The 15,799-nt window shown below is 48.6% G+C and overlaps 4 protein-coding genes across 7 annotated transcripts in view; 2 read left to right on the top strand and 2 right to left on the bottom strand.

Moving 5' to 3' along the window:
• Positions 1-174: 174 nt before the first annotated feature.
• LOC125955781 (uncharacterized) lies at positions 175-12,194 on the bottom strand. Of its 4 annotated transcripts, none has more exons than XM_049686938.1 (9): positions 12,052-12,194; positions 10,106-10,306; positions 8,467-9,026; positions 7,225-8,381; positions 6,218-7,137; positions 4,587-5,808; positions 4,273-4,477; positions 4,047-4,202; positions 175-2,657 (listed from the first exon to the last, which is right to left on the bottom strand). In XM_049686938.1, exons 2-9 carry the CDS (start codon positions 10,200-10,202, stop codon positions 1,455-1,457), a joined length of 5,520 nt encoding a protein of 1,839 aa, XP_049542895.1. In that variant the 5' UTR covers positions 10,203-10,306; positions 12,052-12,194; the 3' UTR covers positions 175-1,454. The 4 variants fall into 4 exon arrangements, with proteins under 4 accessions (XP_049542895.1, XP_049542897.1, XP_049542896.1 ...); XM_049686940.1 differs by lacking the exon at positions 12,052-12,194 and adding an exon at positions 11,857-12,045; XM_049686941.1 differs by having other exon boundaries at positions 181-2,657; positions 6,911-7,137.
• Positions 12,195-12,309: 115 nt separating this feature from the next.
• Positions 12,310-15,052, top strand: LOC125955844 (cancer-related nucleoside-triphosphatase). Its single transcript, XM_049687100.1, has 3 exons — positions 12,310-12,500; positions 14,314-14,375; positions 14,462-15,052. The coding sequence occupies exons 2-3, from the start codon at positions 14,345-14,347 to the stop codon at positions 15,001-15,003; spliced, it is 573 nt and encodes a 190-aa protein (XP_049543057.1). The 5' UTR covers positions 12,310-12,500; positions 14,314-14,344; the 3' UTR covers positions 15,004-15,052.
• On the top strand, positions 12,494-14,182 carry LOC125955840 (histone chaperone asf1). Its single transcript, XM_049687096.1, has one exon. It carries the CDS (start codon positions 12,630-12,632, stop codon positions 13,371-13,373), a length of 744 nt encoding a protein of 247 aa, XP_049543053.1. The 5' UTR covers positions 12,494-12,629; the 3' UTR covers positions 13,374-14,182.
• A 24-nt stretch (positions 15,053-15,076) lies between the features above and the next one.
• The window catches only part of LOC125955812 (DNA-directed RNA polymerase III subunit RPC5), a 2,101-nt gene continuing 1,378 nt past the window's right edge, over positions 15,077-15,799 (bottom strand). The window contains exon 4 of the mRNA XM_049687031.1: positions 15,077-15,799. This exon is cut by the window's right edge and continues 47 nt beyond it. Within this exon, the coding sequence (XP_049542988.1) occupies positions 15,242-15,799 (558 nt within the window). The 3' untranslated portion in view covers positions 15,077-15,241.

Consider the following 15,799-nt stretch of genomic DNA (forward strand, 5'->3'; position numbering starts at 1 on the left):
GAAAAAGTGTTTAGCTTAGCTTCACCTTTCTAAAAGCATTTCGGGTTATGGTTTCAGTTAGAGGAGAGCGAACAGAATGTGACTTAAAGTATGCAGCAGGCAGCGAGAGGAATACTGAGGAACGTTGATGAGCAATTGATTAAATTTTCTTGCTGCGAAAACATATTTCGGAAACAATCTTTTCAATACGATTTTTCCTTCAAGAAAAAAAATCTACGGAGAGCTCCATTTTGTGAACTGTTATTTATTACTTTCAGTTTGTTGATTCTTCTGGTTTGGATGCACTATTGCCACAATCCCACTCCCCCACTTTAACCTGCCCCTTCGCATTCCATTCTACCTCGTATCACATCACGCGTGGTTTTCTAGTCTTTTTGTGTATTTCTGAATCTTAACTGAGCATTTTCCTCCTTATGGTACATGTACTCTCTAGCGCCCAGCTGCTGACGGTGGTCTCTAGAACGTTAAACGGCTGCTCGGTAGAATCAAAGCAAGTGGTGATGCGCTCTCATCGAGTAGACGGAGCCTGAGGCACCTACTAGTGTTGCTGCAAGTTGCTTCTATGGCCAGGAGGCATCGTTCAATTCAACCTCCTCTCTTTATGCGTGACTATTCTAAGTGGGTCTGGGAGATAATACAGTATACTATACACCTACATCCTACAACCTACACAGTCCCGAGGACCATATCTCGTCGTCGTGGCCGTCAAAAAACAAAACCAAAAAATTAAAAAAAAAAAAGAAACAAATTCAACAGCGTCATGTGATAAGCACTATCATTTAAAACCAAATACCTTTGCGTAAAAATGCTTGCGATTGCGAGTTATTTGATGTTACAATAATGCTCTTCTCACACCTACTGTGGCGTGAGAATCAGTCAACGGAGCACACCAAATGCTTAAATGTATTTAGTATGTATATGTATGTGTATGTATATCACTATCAACTGTTCGGTTTTAAGGACAGCAGGCATTTGCACGTGTGTGGCGAATCTTTCGCTCCACAGCTTACTATTCCAACTGAACACTAGTGTTAACAACAAAATAAGCGTGAAATCTAAATTTTGTTCCTCTTTTAATATTCTGTTGCAGAAAGCAAAACAATCAAGATAGTAAACTGTACCCTAAAAGCTGAATAATACAAATTAAATATCACACCGTTTCCCCACCACAGACCAGACCGGCGGTCAGGGGAAGCGGTTTTTCGATAACCTCAGGTGCGTACGCGCGATGACGAAAAGTACTGTTAGTTATTCAGGGCAATTTTAATTTCAAACAAGCCAAACAAAGCACGAAGTATAGATAATTCAAGCAAACAGAACAAACAATCCATACATCCGATGTACCCGGGGAAGACGTCGACCATATCGTCTTAAATCAGTAATTTCATATTGGTTGCTCCTTTGCAGGAACGGTAGCAGGCGGTACTGTCCTTCATCATCTTCGTCTCCTACATTCAAGTCAAGGCGGGCTTGATGCGCGTCTTCTTGCGCTTCAATCCTGTGCTGTCCGATTTGAGCGATCGTTTCTTTTTCAGCATCTTCTTGCTCGCATCGCCGCCCGTCGATTTAGTCGATTTCGCCAGTTTCGGTTGCTTCTTTGCTTTAGCCGTGCCCACCGTGGTGGTCGTCATCGTTCCGATCGTATTGGTTTTGCGACACTTTCCAACAGCACCACCGTTGCTGCTATCACTGCTGGCCGTAGTAGCCGATGTGACGTCGAGAAGTGAAGATGAACCACCGGCAACCATCAGTAGATCTGCATCGGTCACGGCAGCAACGGTTGCACCACCAGCCGAACCAGACCCGTATGAGCAGCACGGTGCAGCATCGAAGCTATCATCACACTGCATATCGTCCACATCCAGGAGCTTCGATTCCGATTTTACCTTCTTTGTGGTGATCACGCTTGGGGTGACTACCGCCGCACCGGGTACCGCGGAGAGAAAGTTGGGCAAGGAACTCGAACCGACCACACTGCCAAAGGTTCCTTTAAAACAAAGTTCCAAACCAGTTGCGATAGGTCCACCAGTCGTTCCTACGCTGCCACTACCAACGCCGACCATCCCTGACACTTTGATCTTCTTGCGAGGCACCTGGTGCTGTTGTTGTTGCTGGGTTTGCTGTTGTTGCTGGTCCTTGCTGCCACGCAGTACCAGCTCCTGTAGCTTCTTTCCATTACCCGGAACCGCTACAACAGTAGCTCCGGCTCCCGTAACGCTACTACTCACATCGCAGAGTACTTTTTGTTTCTTTTTTCCAAAAACACCTGCACCTCCTTTGCGCGATATCTTGCCCGTTTTGCCGTGTGAAACCGTCGAACCAGCCTTCAGAAACGTATTACGGCTAACCCCGGTTGAACCGGTGGTTACACCAGCTGCAGCGACCAGTGAAGGGCCACTAGCGCCTTGGAGCTCATCGCCGATCACTTTGACAACGTTCGTTGAGGTCACCGCAGTGCCAGTGGTACCGCAAGCAGTAGCGTTACCCGGGACCATCCCTTGATTGCCGATAGTAGCGACGCAGGCAGCAGCACCAGGCACACCACCGACCACTAGCGGGTTGTTAGCGTTTGCCCACTGTATGGCGTTCTCCTTCGAAATCTCGATCGAGTTGGACAGCTGGTTGGCAAGCCGTTTCGCATGTGTGCCCTTCGGACCCTAATTGGGCGTAGAACAGAGAGAGGAAACAATCGGAGAACAGGGAAGAAATAGAAAAGATGGAAAGAAAATTACAGTTGAATGTGAGATGAATAACGTGCGCGCGGTAGCGGGGAGAGCATGATTAATTCTACTTCCTCAATAGCTGGCTAACAATTGATCGCATTGATCCACTGCCCTTAGAAGGAACTGATACCAACCAAAGCAACACAACATACCAGCTATACCGACATTGCAACATGTAAGCAGCAAAACACGCGCGACACGACACTTCGATGCTATTCGATACAGGAAACAAGAAAATCCAACGCTTGGCAACGACACATATGCAGTAAGTAACAATAGGTGATATTAGAAACACGTGCCGAGGAGCTCGATCGGCATACAAAGAAAGACAAAACTAAGAATCGGAAAAATAAGTGGCAAACCTGACGAAACTCACGGAACGAAAGGGAAACCGAAACAAACTAAAGGAACGCCCATCACACAACAAGAAGAAAGAACGCTTTATTACCAGGTTATGAACTATTGTCATCGCTCTCTTCACTACTACCTTCTCCAAACTTTTCCACTTGTTACCATGACTAGAAGCATTAAAGGGGGAGAGCGAAGCGACTGTCTATTTCGGGTGTTGCAAAGTGAGACTCAGCGAATCGTTACATTACATCCTGCTCAGCAAACAACACAAACAATTCACATTCGTTGGTTGAACACAATAAGGAATTGCAAGATTGCCGGTTTGCAGGTCAGTAGGAATCGAAAACTGTGCGTATCGGTGCCATCAGTAACCTGCAGTAGCCCTGCGCTTCTTGCGTGATTTGGTGTGAAGCGCATCGTGTTAGTAACGGCAGTAGCAGTAGCAGTACAGCCGGCTGTAACGACTGGCCAACTGATAGTAGACTGCCGGCAGAGGCAATAGGGGTAAAAGTAGCTTCCTGATATTCCGACTGATCACAGTGTTGGATTAAATAAGGATATCGGTACCACTACACCGGTACGACACTACAACCAATCGTAACTTATAATATCACCACACTGGAGAAAAGAGAAAGAGAGAGAAAGAGAAAGAAAGGGATGCGAGGTAAGGAGGAAAATAAAAGGGAAAATGAGAAACAATACACAAGGGACATAGTGAGAAACAATAAACTAGAAACAAGTTGATGAAAAACACAAATAAATCCTTTGGAAAACAAATAAAGAAAAGAGAAGAGACAATAGGGACAACACGCAGGGAGGAACCATCAGTTTCTCTCAAGCCACCTGCTGCTGCTGCGGTTGCTGATGCTGGTGCTGCTGTTGGTGATGCAGTAAGGTATGATGGTTGTGTTGCTGTTGGTGATGTTGGAATGCATCGGCAAACAGTAGGGCTGCTCGCGGACAACAGATTACCTTATTGGTTACGCGTGCCTTCGATGAGCCGCGCTCGATTTCTATGCGCAGCGCATTACGGAGCCCCTGTAGCGTACGAAACTCGCAGTTCGGCAACCGGGACAGAGGGTTCGAGTTGGTGAGATCAAGTATCGAAGGACCGAGTGCTCTTCCAACCTAAAACGTTTGGAAAATAAAAAAATGGTTTAGAACGCACAAGGAGCATCCCTGCGTCTAATCTACTAACCTCCTCAAACACACCGGGCGTGTATTTCGGTGGGACGAGCGTATGCGTTGCTTTGGCGACAATCTCTTTGCCCCGGGCTGGCAAGATGTTGACACACTTGCCGGTGTTGTAGTTACACTCGAGGGTATAGCTCTTGATCAGTCCAGTACACTTGTAAACTGCCACTCGACCGGAACCTTCCTTCGACAGACCATCGCGCTTACCCCTGAAAGAAAAAACAAGAGACAACGTAGATGAGCATTATCGCACCAGATCGATCGTGGGCCCCTTGCGTGAGGTCGTAGTCCTTCTTTTCATCTTCCACCGTCACCTACTTGTAGTACATGTTGCGTTCGCTAAAGTTGCAGGCATCAAAGTGGAAGTGCTGCGAGTTGAGGCTCATCAGACGCGGCAGCAGCATACACTCGACCGCCTCGGCCGTGCTGGGTAGATGGTTGCCGTACATGAAGACGCCCTTCTTCGAGGCGTGCCCGTGCAGGTCGAGGTACATGAACAGATTGCTCCGATCCTCGTACACCACCCGCTCGTTACGCTCATCCAGTTGCTGCGTCAGGAAGTCGAGACTAATGTTCAGCTGGCGTTGGGGTCCACCTCCCGGATTGAGGTACTCGTTGCGGTGCGATCGATAATGGCTACCACTACCACCGTACATTAGCGAGGACGACGCCGAAGAGACCGTTGTCAATGGCTGTGTTTGGGGCGTCTGTGGCCGTGACTTGCCTCCCATTGCCTCGCCAAGGATGCGCTCACCGGTGGCAGTACGGACGACAGCACCACCTCCAGTATTAGTACCGATAAGCGATGAGCAGCAGGACGAAGTTGCAATCGATTGGCCTGATTGCTGGAACTGTTGTTTGCTGGCAGCACCTTTTTTGAACGTTCCCAATGCGAGTTTTGCTCCAGCAGTACTACCGCCACCAACCGAACCGATGGCTGCTGCACTCGCACCAGTGTGATGATGATGATGATGAAGTGCATGATGATGGTGATGATGATGATGATGGTGATGGATGATACAGTCTTTCAACTTTAACGTGCCACCACCGGTCGGCGTTACACCAATAAACTGGGGTTTGTTGAGCGAATGATGCTGCTTATGAAAGGCCCCTCCGCCTCCCTTGCTTCCCTTGCCAGAGTCAACCTTCGCCTGCGCCGACTTCTTGCTACCAGTGCTCACAATACTGAGGCTGGAGCCACTGCGACCAGCAATCGATGGTCGCACGGACGACACCGGTGGAGCTTCGCTAACAATCGGATTCAGCTCCGGTATAAGCTTTTCGGTGAACGCTTTGGTTGGAGCCAACGTCGGATTTGCTACCGCTGTGGTGGTGGTAGTGTTGATGACGCTTAGTGATGGATCAGTTGCGGTAACGCTGGCGGCAGCTGTTGGTTCCTGCTGTGCACCTTCTTCCGGTTCTTCCACCGGACTGCCAGCAGATGAAATACTGGACATGGTGACGACCTTCGACGAGGTGCTCGCTTCACTAAACCCAGAATCAGAGGCCGGTGGTGTATCCTGCTCGATAGAATCCGATTCTACAATGAAGGAACAGAGGAAAGAGAATTAGAAACTTCTCGTTTGGTTCATCGATGAAACAAGCGTGAATGGTCGATGAGGTTTCAATTTCCTTGTAGCATGCAATTCAACTAGCCAGCCCAATCAATACAACCGGATAAAGCGACCAGAAATGCGAAAGATGGAAAAGACGTGTGAGTTCGATTAGGCTGTGTAATGTTTCCACTGCCACGTGATGGAGGACCATATTGTCTTACTAGACACCACCACGTGACTCTATGGCTAGAATGGGGAACCCAGACGCCAATTGCTAATGCAGCAACAGTGTCGCCTGAGAGGCACAAGGAGATGGATGAGCGAAGAATAATGAATGCTCCCTATCTCTTTCTCATTGTCTAGCTCTCTCTCTCTCTGTTTTTGTTGGCCTACCATCAGTTAGTGGAGACACATTCGTCAGATCCGTTGCAACATCGTCGGAGGGTGTTGATAATGGTGGTGGTGATGGCATAGTGTTAGCATGTTTCGTTTCATTAAGACACTCTTCGACAACCGGTGGCAGCGGTAAGGTCGGTCTTGGTAAAGCCTGTGCAATCGGTGACAGCTTGCCATCCTTGCCAATGCCCGACTTCGAGCGACGGCGACGCAGTATTTTGCCAAACAATTTATCCGACCACGACGATGACGACGATGTCCCCGCAGCGGCAGGTCGTTGTTTTTGTTGCTGTGATACGGGGGATGCATTGGCAGCTGGTGTCGTAAAGGCTATCACCGAACGCTGCTGCTGTTGCTGTTGCTCAATTGTTCGTCGCTTCCGGTTCCCCTCGATTGACAATACAGCAGATGAGGTTAAGGACGAGGGCGCGAGCCGCTTCGCCGGGACGGCGATTGGTGCGATCGGAGTGATAGTGTTACCGCCACCGGTACAGGGCACGATCAATGAGGGAAGTTTAGCTTTGTGATTCTGTGTATAAGTGTTGGTAGTAGTAATAGTAGTAGCTCGATTCTGGCTGGAGTTAGTGGTAGTAGTGTTATTGGTGGTGGCAGTCGTTGGCCCAATGATGGCCGCGATATTGGTAGGGGGTGGTGGAGCACATCCGACAATAATCGACGAGATTTGTCTACCTTTTTTCGTTGCTAACGCTGCACTAGTACCAACATTCGTTGGTGCTGACGATGTTGCAACCGTGCTCGTCGATCCTTCGGCGTCTTCTGCAGTGCTTGGTTCACCTTGGTTGATGGTGTTTGGTGGACCTCCTACAGCAACCTGATGTATACATTCGGGCGACGAACTTTTCTTTTCTTGCTCCAGCTCGTACGGTTCCACTTCGTCCGTTCCCAGGTGATAGTATCTAATAGAGGAGAAGTGAACAAAGTAAGCAAATGTTAACGTTGATCCCAGAATCGCAAGTAACGACATTATGAAACCCATCGCCTACCTAATGAGCTTACGTGCAGCATAGATCGCTGGTTGCGTTTCGTGACAAGGACCTAGGTACACGCGGTTCAGATTGTGACCCCGGGTATCCGAACGGTACAGTCCATTGTAAACACCATCCGGATTGAGGAACGGAATCACCTTGAACACGTACATGCGCCGCAGCGTTTGCGAAACGATACTCTTCCGGTCGAGCAGCATACTCAGAAAACCATTGAGCACAAAGCTGGCGGGGGTTTCACCCGGATGTACGCGCGATGAGATGAACACAATCTTCTTGTCCCGAAACGTGTGGCAGCGTTGGGCCTGCTCTTCTGGAAAGAGATTGCGTAAACGCGGCTCCCGAGCCGTCTGGATTCCGTGGAACGAGCTAATCGTTAGCAGCTCAATTCGCCGATGTTCGACCGAATGGGTGAGCAACTCGCGGTAGTAATAGATTTCATCGCGCTGCTCAGCACCCTTCGTGTCATCATCCGTCGTTGTCGCCACCGTCGTAGTCGTTGGTGCAACGCCATTCGCGGTACTACCGCTGCTACCGCTTAACTGCTGATGGAACGATGGTAACTTCAGTTTGCTACATGCGGAAGTGGACGACGACGACGACGCCACTGGTCCTCCACCCTGTGGTAACTCGATCTTCACCTTATTTACAAGATTCGTTATCTGCTGCATCGATTCGGATGTATTCTCATCAATCACCATACCCGATGGTTCGCGCTTCGCCGTCTTTTGCAGCGCTGCACTCGACTCGACCGGCACCGACTCGGAAGCGTCCGAAGATGGTTTCGGGGTCCCGATCGCCGTACCATCGCGAGCCGTCTCGTCAAACGACTCCGGACTTGTACGATCGATACGTTCCATTTTCGCCAACTTTCCCTTCCTTCGACTACTGGGCTGTTTCGTACCATCACCAGGCGTTGGCGTGGTGCTATTCGTTGCGCCAGCGACACAACTGGTATCATACTTTTGCGATATTTCATAAGCCATCTTATTCAGCTCGAACGGATGGCGGCCAAACTTGCGATCGAAGGTGGCCAGCTGATCGAGCAGCTCCGTGTAAGTGAAGGGGAACGTGAACGCATAGTAGATCTTCGTCTGCTCCGAACCGATCTCTGGTGCTTTGTGCAGGAACGAAATGTAGAACACATCGTTGGTGATCTGTGTAGCGGAAATTAAGGGGAACGAGGGAGAACGTTAATGTCATTTGGCCGGATGGTTCCACCAGGCGTATGGTCACACCTACCGAGTAGGATGGTTTATCTTTGATCCTTTCCCACCGTCCATTTGGGCCCACTTTCGTGACCGGGTGCATACCCTGGCTGAACAGTTTCGCCTGTTTGTTCAAATTCATCACGTTAAACTTGACGATCTGGTTCGGCCGGCCGCCCGTCACCGCAAAGTGGAACCAGGTACGATTCTGGTTCTCGTAAGGTGTGCCCGCACAGTCCGGGCGTGTCCATAGATTGAACTCGATCTCCACAAGCGGATTTTCGGTTGCGTGCGGTGTCGGCGACGGTATCGGAAGACCGAGTCCTGCCATCGCCGAAGCGGTGCTCGCACTATTGCCGGTAACTCCATGCTGCTGATGCAAGCCAACGCCGAGTGTGGCTGCTACGATTGCTGAAGCACTGGTGCTGGTAGCGATGATAGTGCTGTTGCTCACCACGCCACTGCCGCTACTGGTAACACCGGAACCGATAATGGGAACACCGCTGATGGACGCGACGTTCGATGATCCACTTCCTGCTACTGTTCCTATACCAATCGGACCACTCGATACCGTGTTGCCAACGATGCCGAGTCCTGCGCGAAAACAAATGAAAACACAGAATTAGGTTATTTATTTGTAACATTGTCCCCCCTCACGGCTTTCATGCCGCTTCGCTCCCTTTCCTCACGCTCCCGTAGCTATCCTTCCGTAAGATTTAGTACCACAAACGGTAACGATAAATACGGAGGCATTGCAAGGTTTTTTTTCTACTTTTTTCACCCCGACTCTCCACTGGCATATGCCACTGGCATGGGCTATCGGATCGATTTAACTTGCGTTTGAGGAGCGATGAGAACACGAATGGGTTCTCGAATGATATCCGTGTTCTGAGACAGCATACTTCTCCTGTTTCTATCTTAGCCAGAGGTAAGTGGTGTGTTGGCATTTAAAAGTTAAATAATCATGTTTTTGACTAATCGCTCTATCATCGATTTCATTTCGTTTGGCTGTTCTGATTGCTTACTCTCTCTTTCCTTCGGTCTACTAAATGGCCACGCGCCAGCCTGTGCCATCAAATGAAAACAATCGCTAGAATCGATATAGCTATAGTTAGACGCTGAAACACGAAAGGCACGAACAGGAAAGAACGCCCCAGAACAGCTCCTCAAGCAGCACCACCATCTACCCCACACTCTGCTCCGGACGCCACGACACGACGACTCGAAGACGTTCTTTCGGCGTGTCCCAAAAATAAAGATTGCATATTCTGTCACCAACATAACCCCGCCCGCACATGCATGCAGCATGTGCGCGACCCCGCGGCTACCGAAAAGGTCAATAAAAACGAGAAACAGCCAAATCTCGCGGCTTGCTTATGTAACCTCCCTCGGAAAGCGCCAAGCTGTCGATGCTAGTCAACAGGAAGAATCTCTAGTCCGACTAAGAATTGGTAACACTGTTTGCTTTCGTTTGACGTGGTGGCAAACTTGCAAATTCCCTTTCCGTGAGGCGCCACTTAAACGGTCAAGAATGTGTTGTTGGCCTCGGGGAGGAAAAGGAGAAAGTGTGTGGACACACACGATGCACTACTGTTCCTCATAAGCTGCAGTTGCTGCCAAGTTGCATGGGGTATGATCATTCTGTTAGCGTATTTCTGTGCTTATCCACTTACCTTCTGCACACCGGACCAGCTCAACTTTTCCGAGATTTCCTGAATCAAACTTCGAGTAGAACGTGTATCCAGCGCACTCATAATTGTCGATCATCATTTTGCTGTTGCACCGAGCACGGTTTACTGCTGTTGCTGCTGAAACAAATGCTCCGTGCTGTTTCCGCTTTTCGTTCACTAGACACGGCAATTCATCTTATCCAACTGATTTAAAAGATTATTTCAAGAAACAAAAAAATGTAGAACTGGTAGGATCGGAACAAAAGCACACAAGTTTTTGGGAAACGGCAGGATTTTGGCTTTTAGTTCAATTCAAAACAATCCGATCGCTAGTAGTAGTCGCCGCAGCTCAACCCCACGGCGGTCGCTTCGTAATAAGACGGCGACAAGAACGATCCACTAACAACAAGCCTACTACTACCACTCCCAACCCGTTTAATGGGGTTGCGCGTCTCTCTTGTGTCAAGAGAGAGACATAGAGAGTGAGAAGAAAGCAGATACTACTACAGTATCGGACAAAAAAAGTGCACCACGCTAGAGATAGTCGTTTCGAAACCTCATTTTCTATTTAACATAAAAATATGTTGCCTCAGTAAATTGGAGAAACACATCATGAAATTATGGGTAATTTCAATTTCGTGATAATAACTTTGATGCAAAAAAACTGCTTCACACGGACCATCAACTTTTCTGTATCGAACTTCGACCAATCTTGAAATCGTACGAAAAAACTTAAAGAATGTTGTCGTGTTTAGTTGCATTTGCTCTGCAGCCTGTCAAATACACATAATTGCGTCATTTATAAAAGCATTGAGAGAGACCGTCTCCTCAACCCCAGTTAAATATTAAAGTACGAACATGAGCAATACCCTCAATTGTTGTGGGACTTTCAACCATGTAGTTAGCTTACTTGGTTGGTATTCTACAATATTGGTACCAAACAATATTGAAATTTCTGCTACGTTCCTTTTTACCGAGTTAGATTGCCAATCTTCGAAAAGATTGTTCGCTAGCAATTTGAAGCTCTTGATGTCCGGATGATTTGAATTTTACAATCGTATTGCGAATAACATCTTCTACAAAAAATGTTATGGGATTTAAAAACAATATATTGCTAGGAATAACGAAAAAAATCTTTTGGGCATTTTTCTGTCCGATGCTGTAAGTTTGCTTGTCCCGTTCGGTTGTAGGAGGAAGCTAAAACGGCGAGAAGAGAGAGAAGAAACCCTTTTTCTTCTTCTTGCACGTTTTCGAAGGCGTATCAGCTATCTCCGCCACCGATAGCCGAAGGGGTAGAATGGGATGATAATTCTCTTCACTTTAATCATTCGCTTGAAACGTAAACAAAACATCGGGGTCACCGGAATCGCCACATCTGGCTGGCATCCGTAGCACCGTTTTCGGATAGAGTTTTCCGGAAAACCGAGAGGATCCCTTATTCAAGCCAAATTCCATAATCATTCCACAAATAGCTATCCAGCTTCACACCACAGACGGATTGAGGATTCACGATCAAAGTGCGCACAGAACTTCGAACAAATCGTTGGAGCACATAAATGACTTCATCACTTGCACGGAGACACACCCGCTAGTCCATGACGACACGGCCACGGCCTCTGGTATTTGGACATCACACCCAACCACAAGCAATCGATTTCCTTTTCACGGAACTTTGTCCAAGTCGTCACCAGCCTGGAACCGACCGCTGGGAAGGAACCAACTTTCCACCGAATCTCGATTTTCCAAGCACCCACCGACGATTCACATTTTCACAAACACTTCCACGCACGACTGTGACTCCACACATTTTCTCCATTTGCTGCTTTTTCAAGCGAGGAAACGGGGTTCCCTCTGGAGTTGGAGCCCCGAACAGCACACGGGCGAGCTGTGACCCCTCTTTGTTCGATCGGATTTTTCCTCTTTCCTTTTCCGAGGAACACAATATTCACCTTTCCACACGCGTAGATCACGGTCCCGTACAATCTCGGATCGTGCACCCCGTTCTCGTAACCTTTTTCAGTTCTTTTCGGGCTTGGCAATCTTTTTATTGGGAGACGAAAAGTGAAAATTCAGATGCCCTCCGTTGTAATCCCGAATATTATTCCCGTTTGACGTAATAAGCTGGCTGCACTGCTCGGAATGACAGCACCCAGGTAGCCAAAGCGATCTAAACTCGTTGACAGCGTTGTCACTCGAACAAAGCGGGAAAAGTGGAGTCGTTGTTGTCAACCTCGTCCTCGCCGCCAAAGTGCAAAAATTGGTGTTGTCCCGACAAAGAATCCGTGATTATCGGAATTTCGCAAGAATTTCCTGTGCACTGTTACGCCTTTCTGTTACGACGATCACGCTTCGTCACTACAGCGCCACAGCGCCCAAAGCCAGCGTCGATCGCACGTAGGTTAGTCGAGGGATCTGAGAGAGCGGTGGTACTCCCGGCACGACGTCGGCAGACCCTCGTGGGATATTTCTAGAAACCGTGCCGCAGCTTTGGGGCCTGGTACCGTCCTAATTAACATACACACACAAGATGGCCAAAGTGCACATTACCAACGTGGTGGTGCTGGACAATCCCAGTAGCTTTCTGAATCCGTTCCAGTTTCAACTCACGTTTGAATGTATCGAAAAGTTAGAGGAAGATCTCGAGTGGAAAATGATATATGTCGGTTCGGCCGAATCGGAAGCGTTCGATCAGGTTCTAGACACCATCTACGTCGGTCCGGTACCCGAAGGACGTCACATCTTTGTATTTCAAGCGGAACCACCGAATGTGAGCCGCATCCCCGAGCAGGACGCCGTTGGTGTGACGGTAGTACTGCTGACCTGCTCGTACCGTAACCAGGAGTTCGTGCGCGTCGGCTACTTCATCAACAACGAGTACGCGGATCCGGAACTGCGTGAGAATCCACCACCGAAGCCACTGTTCCACAAGATGACCCGCAACATACTGGCCACGAAACCGCGCGTAACACGATTCAAGATCAACTGGGATGATACGCCGGCGAACGGTGTGGCCGGACCATCGAGCGGTCTGGATGGTGAGGTAGCGTCCGACGATATGGGAACAAACGGAATCCATCATCACGGTGAAGGCAACGGCGGCGACGACGATGATGATGATCAGATGGACGCCGGTTCGGACAGTAACTCGCAGCAGCAACACTCACTACATCATCATCCGCCCGCGGAACACGATGACAACAGCATTGCCTTGCCGCCAACGGAGATGCCCGAGTTCAACGAAAATTCGAACTCGCTGGCAATGGAATGCTGAATAGCGTTGCCGGCTGCGGGCGATCGTAGTATGATCCCGCACCCTAAGATGGCGAAAGTCAATTTTCCGGTGGGGATGATAGCCTAGGTTCTATTGCTGAACTATAGTAATTAGTGATTGAGTAATAATCTTTTGTTTGCCAAAATTTGTTGGGAGGATTACAAGCTCGCTAGAGCGTAGCATGAAGAATTCGAATTTTGATGAGCTGGTGACTCCGCTTCTGCTACATATGTTTACCAATATTTGCTCATTTTCTTTTGTCTTTTCGTTTGTTAGGCGTGCCGTGTTTTGTTTAACGGGGAAAAAAAATCTAAAATTCATAACTTGAAATCGATATCGATTGAGTCGTCCGATTCAGCGTGGGGTATAGAGAAGGTACCAATATTAAACGATCATTGGTTCCTACGATCGATCAATCGAAGTTGTTCTCGTGCATGAAATGTTCAGCGGAGCAGCATTTCAATTTCCTATTCCTCCACCGATGGTCGTTGCCATGGATCATCGCTGGTGATTCCTAATTTGTCTCATTTCTTTTTTACTCAATCGTTCATTTTTGTTCAGCTGAAAAAGGTGCCCATTAATGTCCACAAAAACGGAAAGGAAACATGTATAAACAAGCTCGCTCGCCTACCTTTTGTAAATAGAAGCTGCTCGTGAAGGTACAACATTTGAGCACCCAATCACACTATCACACACAATCATTTAATAGAACTGAGAAAGGAAGAAGAATAGAGGGTCACAGATGAATCTGAGTAACTTAAATGTAAGATTTTTGGAAAATAAAAGTGATGAAATGAAGTTGAAAAAGAATGATGCTAACCCAACAGGGTAACCATTGGTGTAGTGTTTTACCTCCGAAGAGCCGTGTTTCAGCGCAACGCCTGCTGGGGATTGTGGAGAAAGCAAACCATTTTTACATCCCGGTATTTTTCCTTTCCAGCCGGAGGACGACCACATCTGCTGCATACGCAATGAGCCTCATCTTGGTGACTGGAATGCCGGGTACGTGCCTTCTAAGTGTTTCTCACCCTTCGCACTCGGTCCATCCACACACCCGCTGATTTTCTTATTTATTCCGCCAACGATAGGAACCGGTAAGACTACGATCATCCGTAAGCTTAGCGAGGAGCTGCGGGCACGAGGCCTCTCTGTGGCCGGATTTTATACGGAGGAAGTGCGCAACAATGGTACCGGTGGTGAGCGATCGGGGTTCGATGTGGTCACCTTTACCGGTCAACGTGCACCACTAGCCCGCGTCCAAACACGCCCCGCAACCACAGCTGGTAATCCCACCGTCGGTCGCTACACCGTTTGTGTGGCCGAGTTCGAGGCACTTGCTCTTCCCACACTGGATGAGCGGCATCGGGCGCGTGTACTGATCGTAGATGAGATCGGTAAAATGGAACTTAAATCACGACGATTCAGTCAGCAAATGGATGCCATTCTGAAGGAGGTGAAGACTGGAACGGTTCGCTTTATAGCAACGGTACCACTGAAGGCGGCCGGAATTCAACTCATCGAGAAGCTTAGGGCCGTTTCGGGGTGCCAGGTGTTTCACGTGAAACCCTCCAACAGGGAGGACATTTATGCTGACCTGCTCAGTGCTTCGATGCGACTCGTATCTGCTTGAAATCACGGTACAGCAACCGTTCGGTTCGAATTAATTCACGCGTTTGTTTCGATTTTCATATGTCTGCCTATTTTTTGTTTTCGAAAACTGGGTGCAGACTGTGTATTTCATATAAATAAAAAAAAATAGAAACTAATAATGATTGTAATCATACCGCTGCGCTTCAACATGGCTTAGAAATATGTTCGTGTGTTTGTCTGTACAGTACGCACTTGGCGCTAGTAGGACCGTTAGGCGGTTAACCGTTCGAAAGTTGCCGATTGAAAGGGATACTGGAGGCGTTTCCTGCGGGACTGGCTAGCCCAGTGTTGGCAACCGTACCGAGGAACGCTCCACCGGAACCACTATCGCGTTGTGAACGTTTCCGCACGCGTTTCGTGGTTGCCGCATGGGTGTTGCGCTCCATCTCGCCGAACTTGTCTGCACGGGCCATCCAAAAGGCGTTCTGCCGTTCGCTAATCTCCTGCTCATCCACGCCAAAGCTTTCGTTCGGTGGCAGCAGTAAACTCCAGCAGCGCTCGGCTGGGTTTAACTTTGCCACCGAGCACAGTATTTCGCGAATTTCCTCGACCGGCAGTTGCGTGATGATGGCAAGATGGTGTCGCTCTAGTTTATCACATTTCGTAAAGCGGAACAGTATGTAGTCACGCGCCTTGCGCATCTGTTCGGCCGGTATCCCATTCGTACCAGAGACGCTACCCTCCGGGTAGATGAACTCCGATTGCGCGACCCAGTTGCCCCGGATCAACCAACCGACCTGCGGCAACAACCGTAGCACTTTCTCGGACGATATGCT

Source organism: Anopheles darlingi, chromosome 3 (genome assembly GCF_943734745.1).
Source record: "Anopheles darlingi chromosome 3, idAnoDarlMG_H_01, whole genome shotgun sequence".
NCBI classification, from domain to species: Eukaryota; Metazoa; Arthropoda; class Insecta; order Diptera; family Culicidae; genus Anopheles; species Anopheles darlingi.

Coding starts and splice junctions, on each gene's coding strand:
- LOC125955781 (XM_049686938.1), bottom strand. CDS start 10,202: ATGATGATCGACAATTATGAGTGCGCTGGATACACGTTCTACTCGAAG. Junction 5,809..6,217: donor TGTGTCTCCACTAACTGATG/GTAGGCCAACAA, acceptor CCTTCATTGTAG/AATCGGATTCTATCGAGCAG. Junction 4,478..4,586: donor GAACGCAACATGTACTACAA/GTAGGTGACGGT, acceptor TTTTTCTTTCAG/GGGTAAGCGCGATGGTCTGT.
- LOC125955840 (XM_049687096.1), top strand. CDS start 12,630: ATGGCCAAAGTGCACATTACCAACGTGGTGGTGCTGGACAATCCCAGT.
- LOC125955844 (XM_049687100.1), top strand. CDS start 14,345: ATGAGCCTCATCTTGGTGACTGGAATGCCGG. Junction 14,376..14,461: donor CTTGGTGACTGGAATGCCGG/GTACGTGCCTTC, acceptor CGCCAACGATAG/GAACCGGTAAGACTACGATC.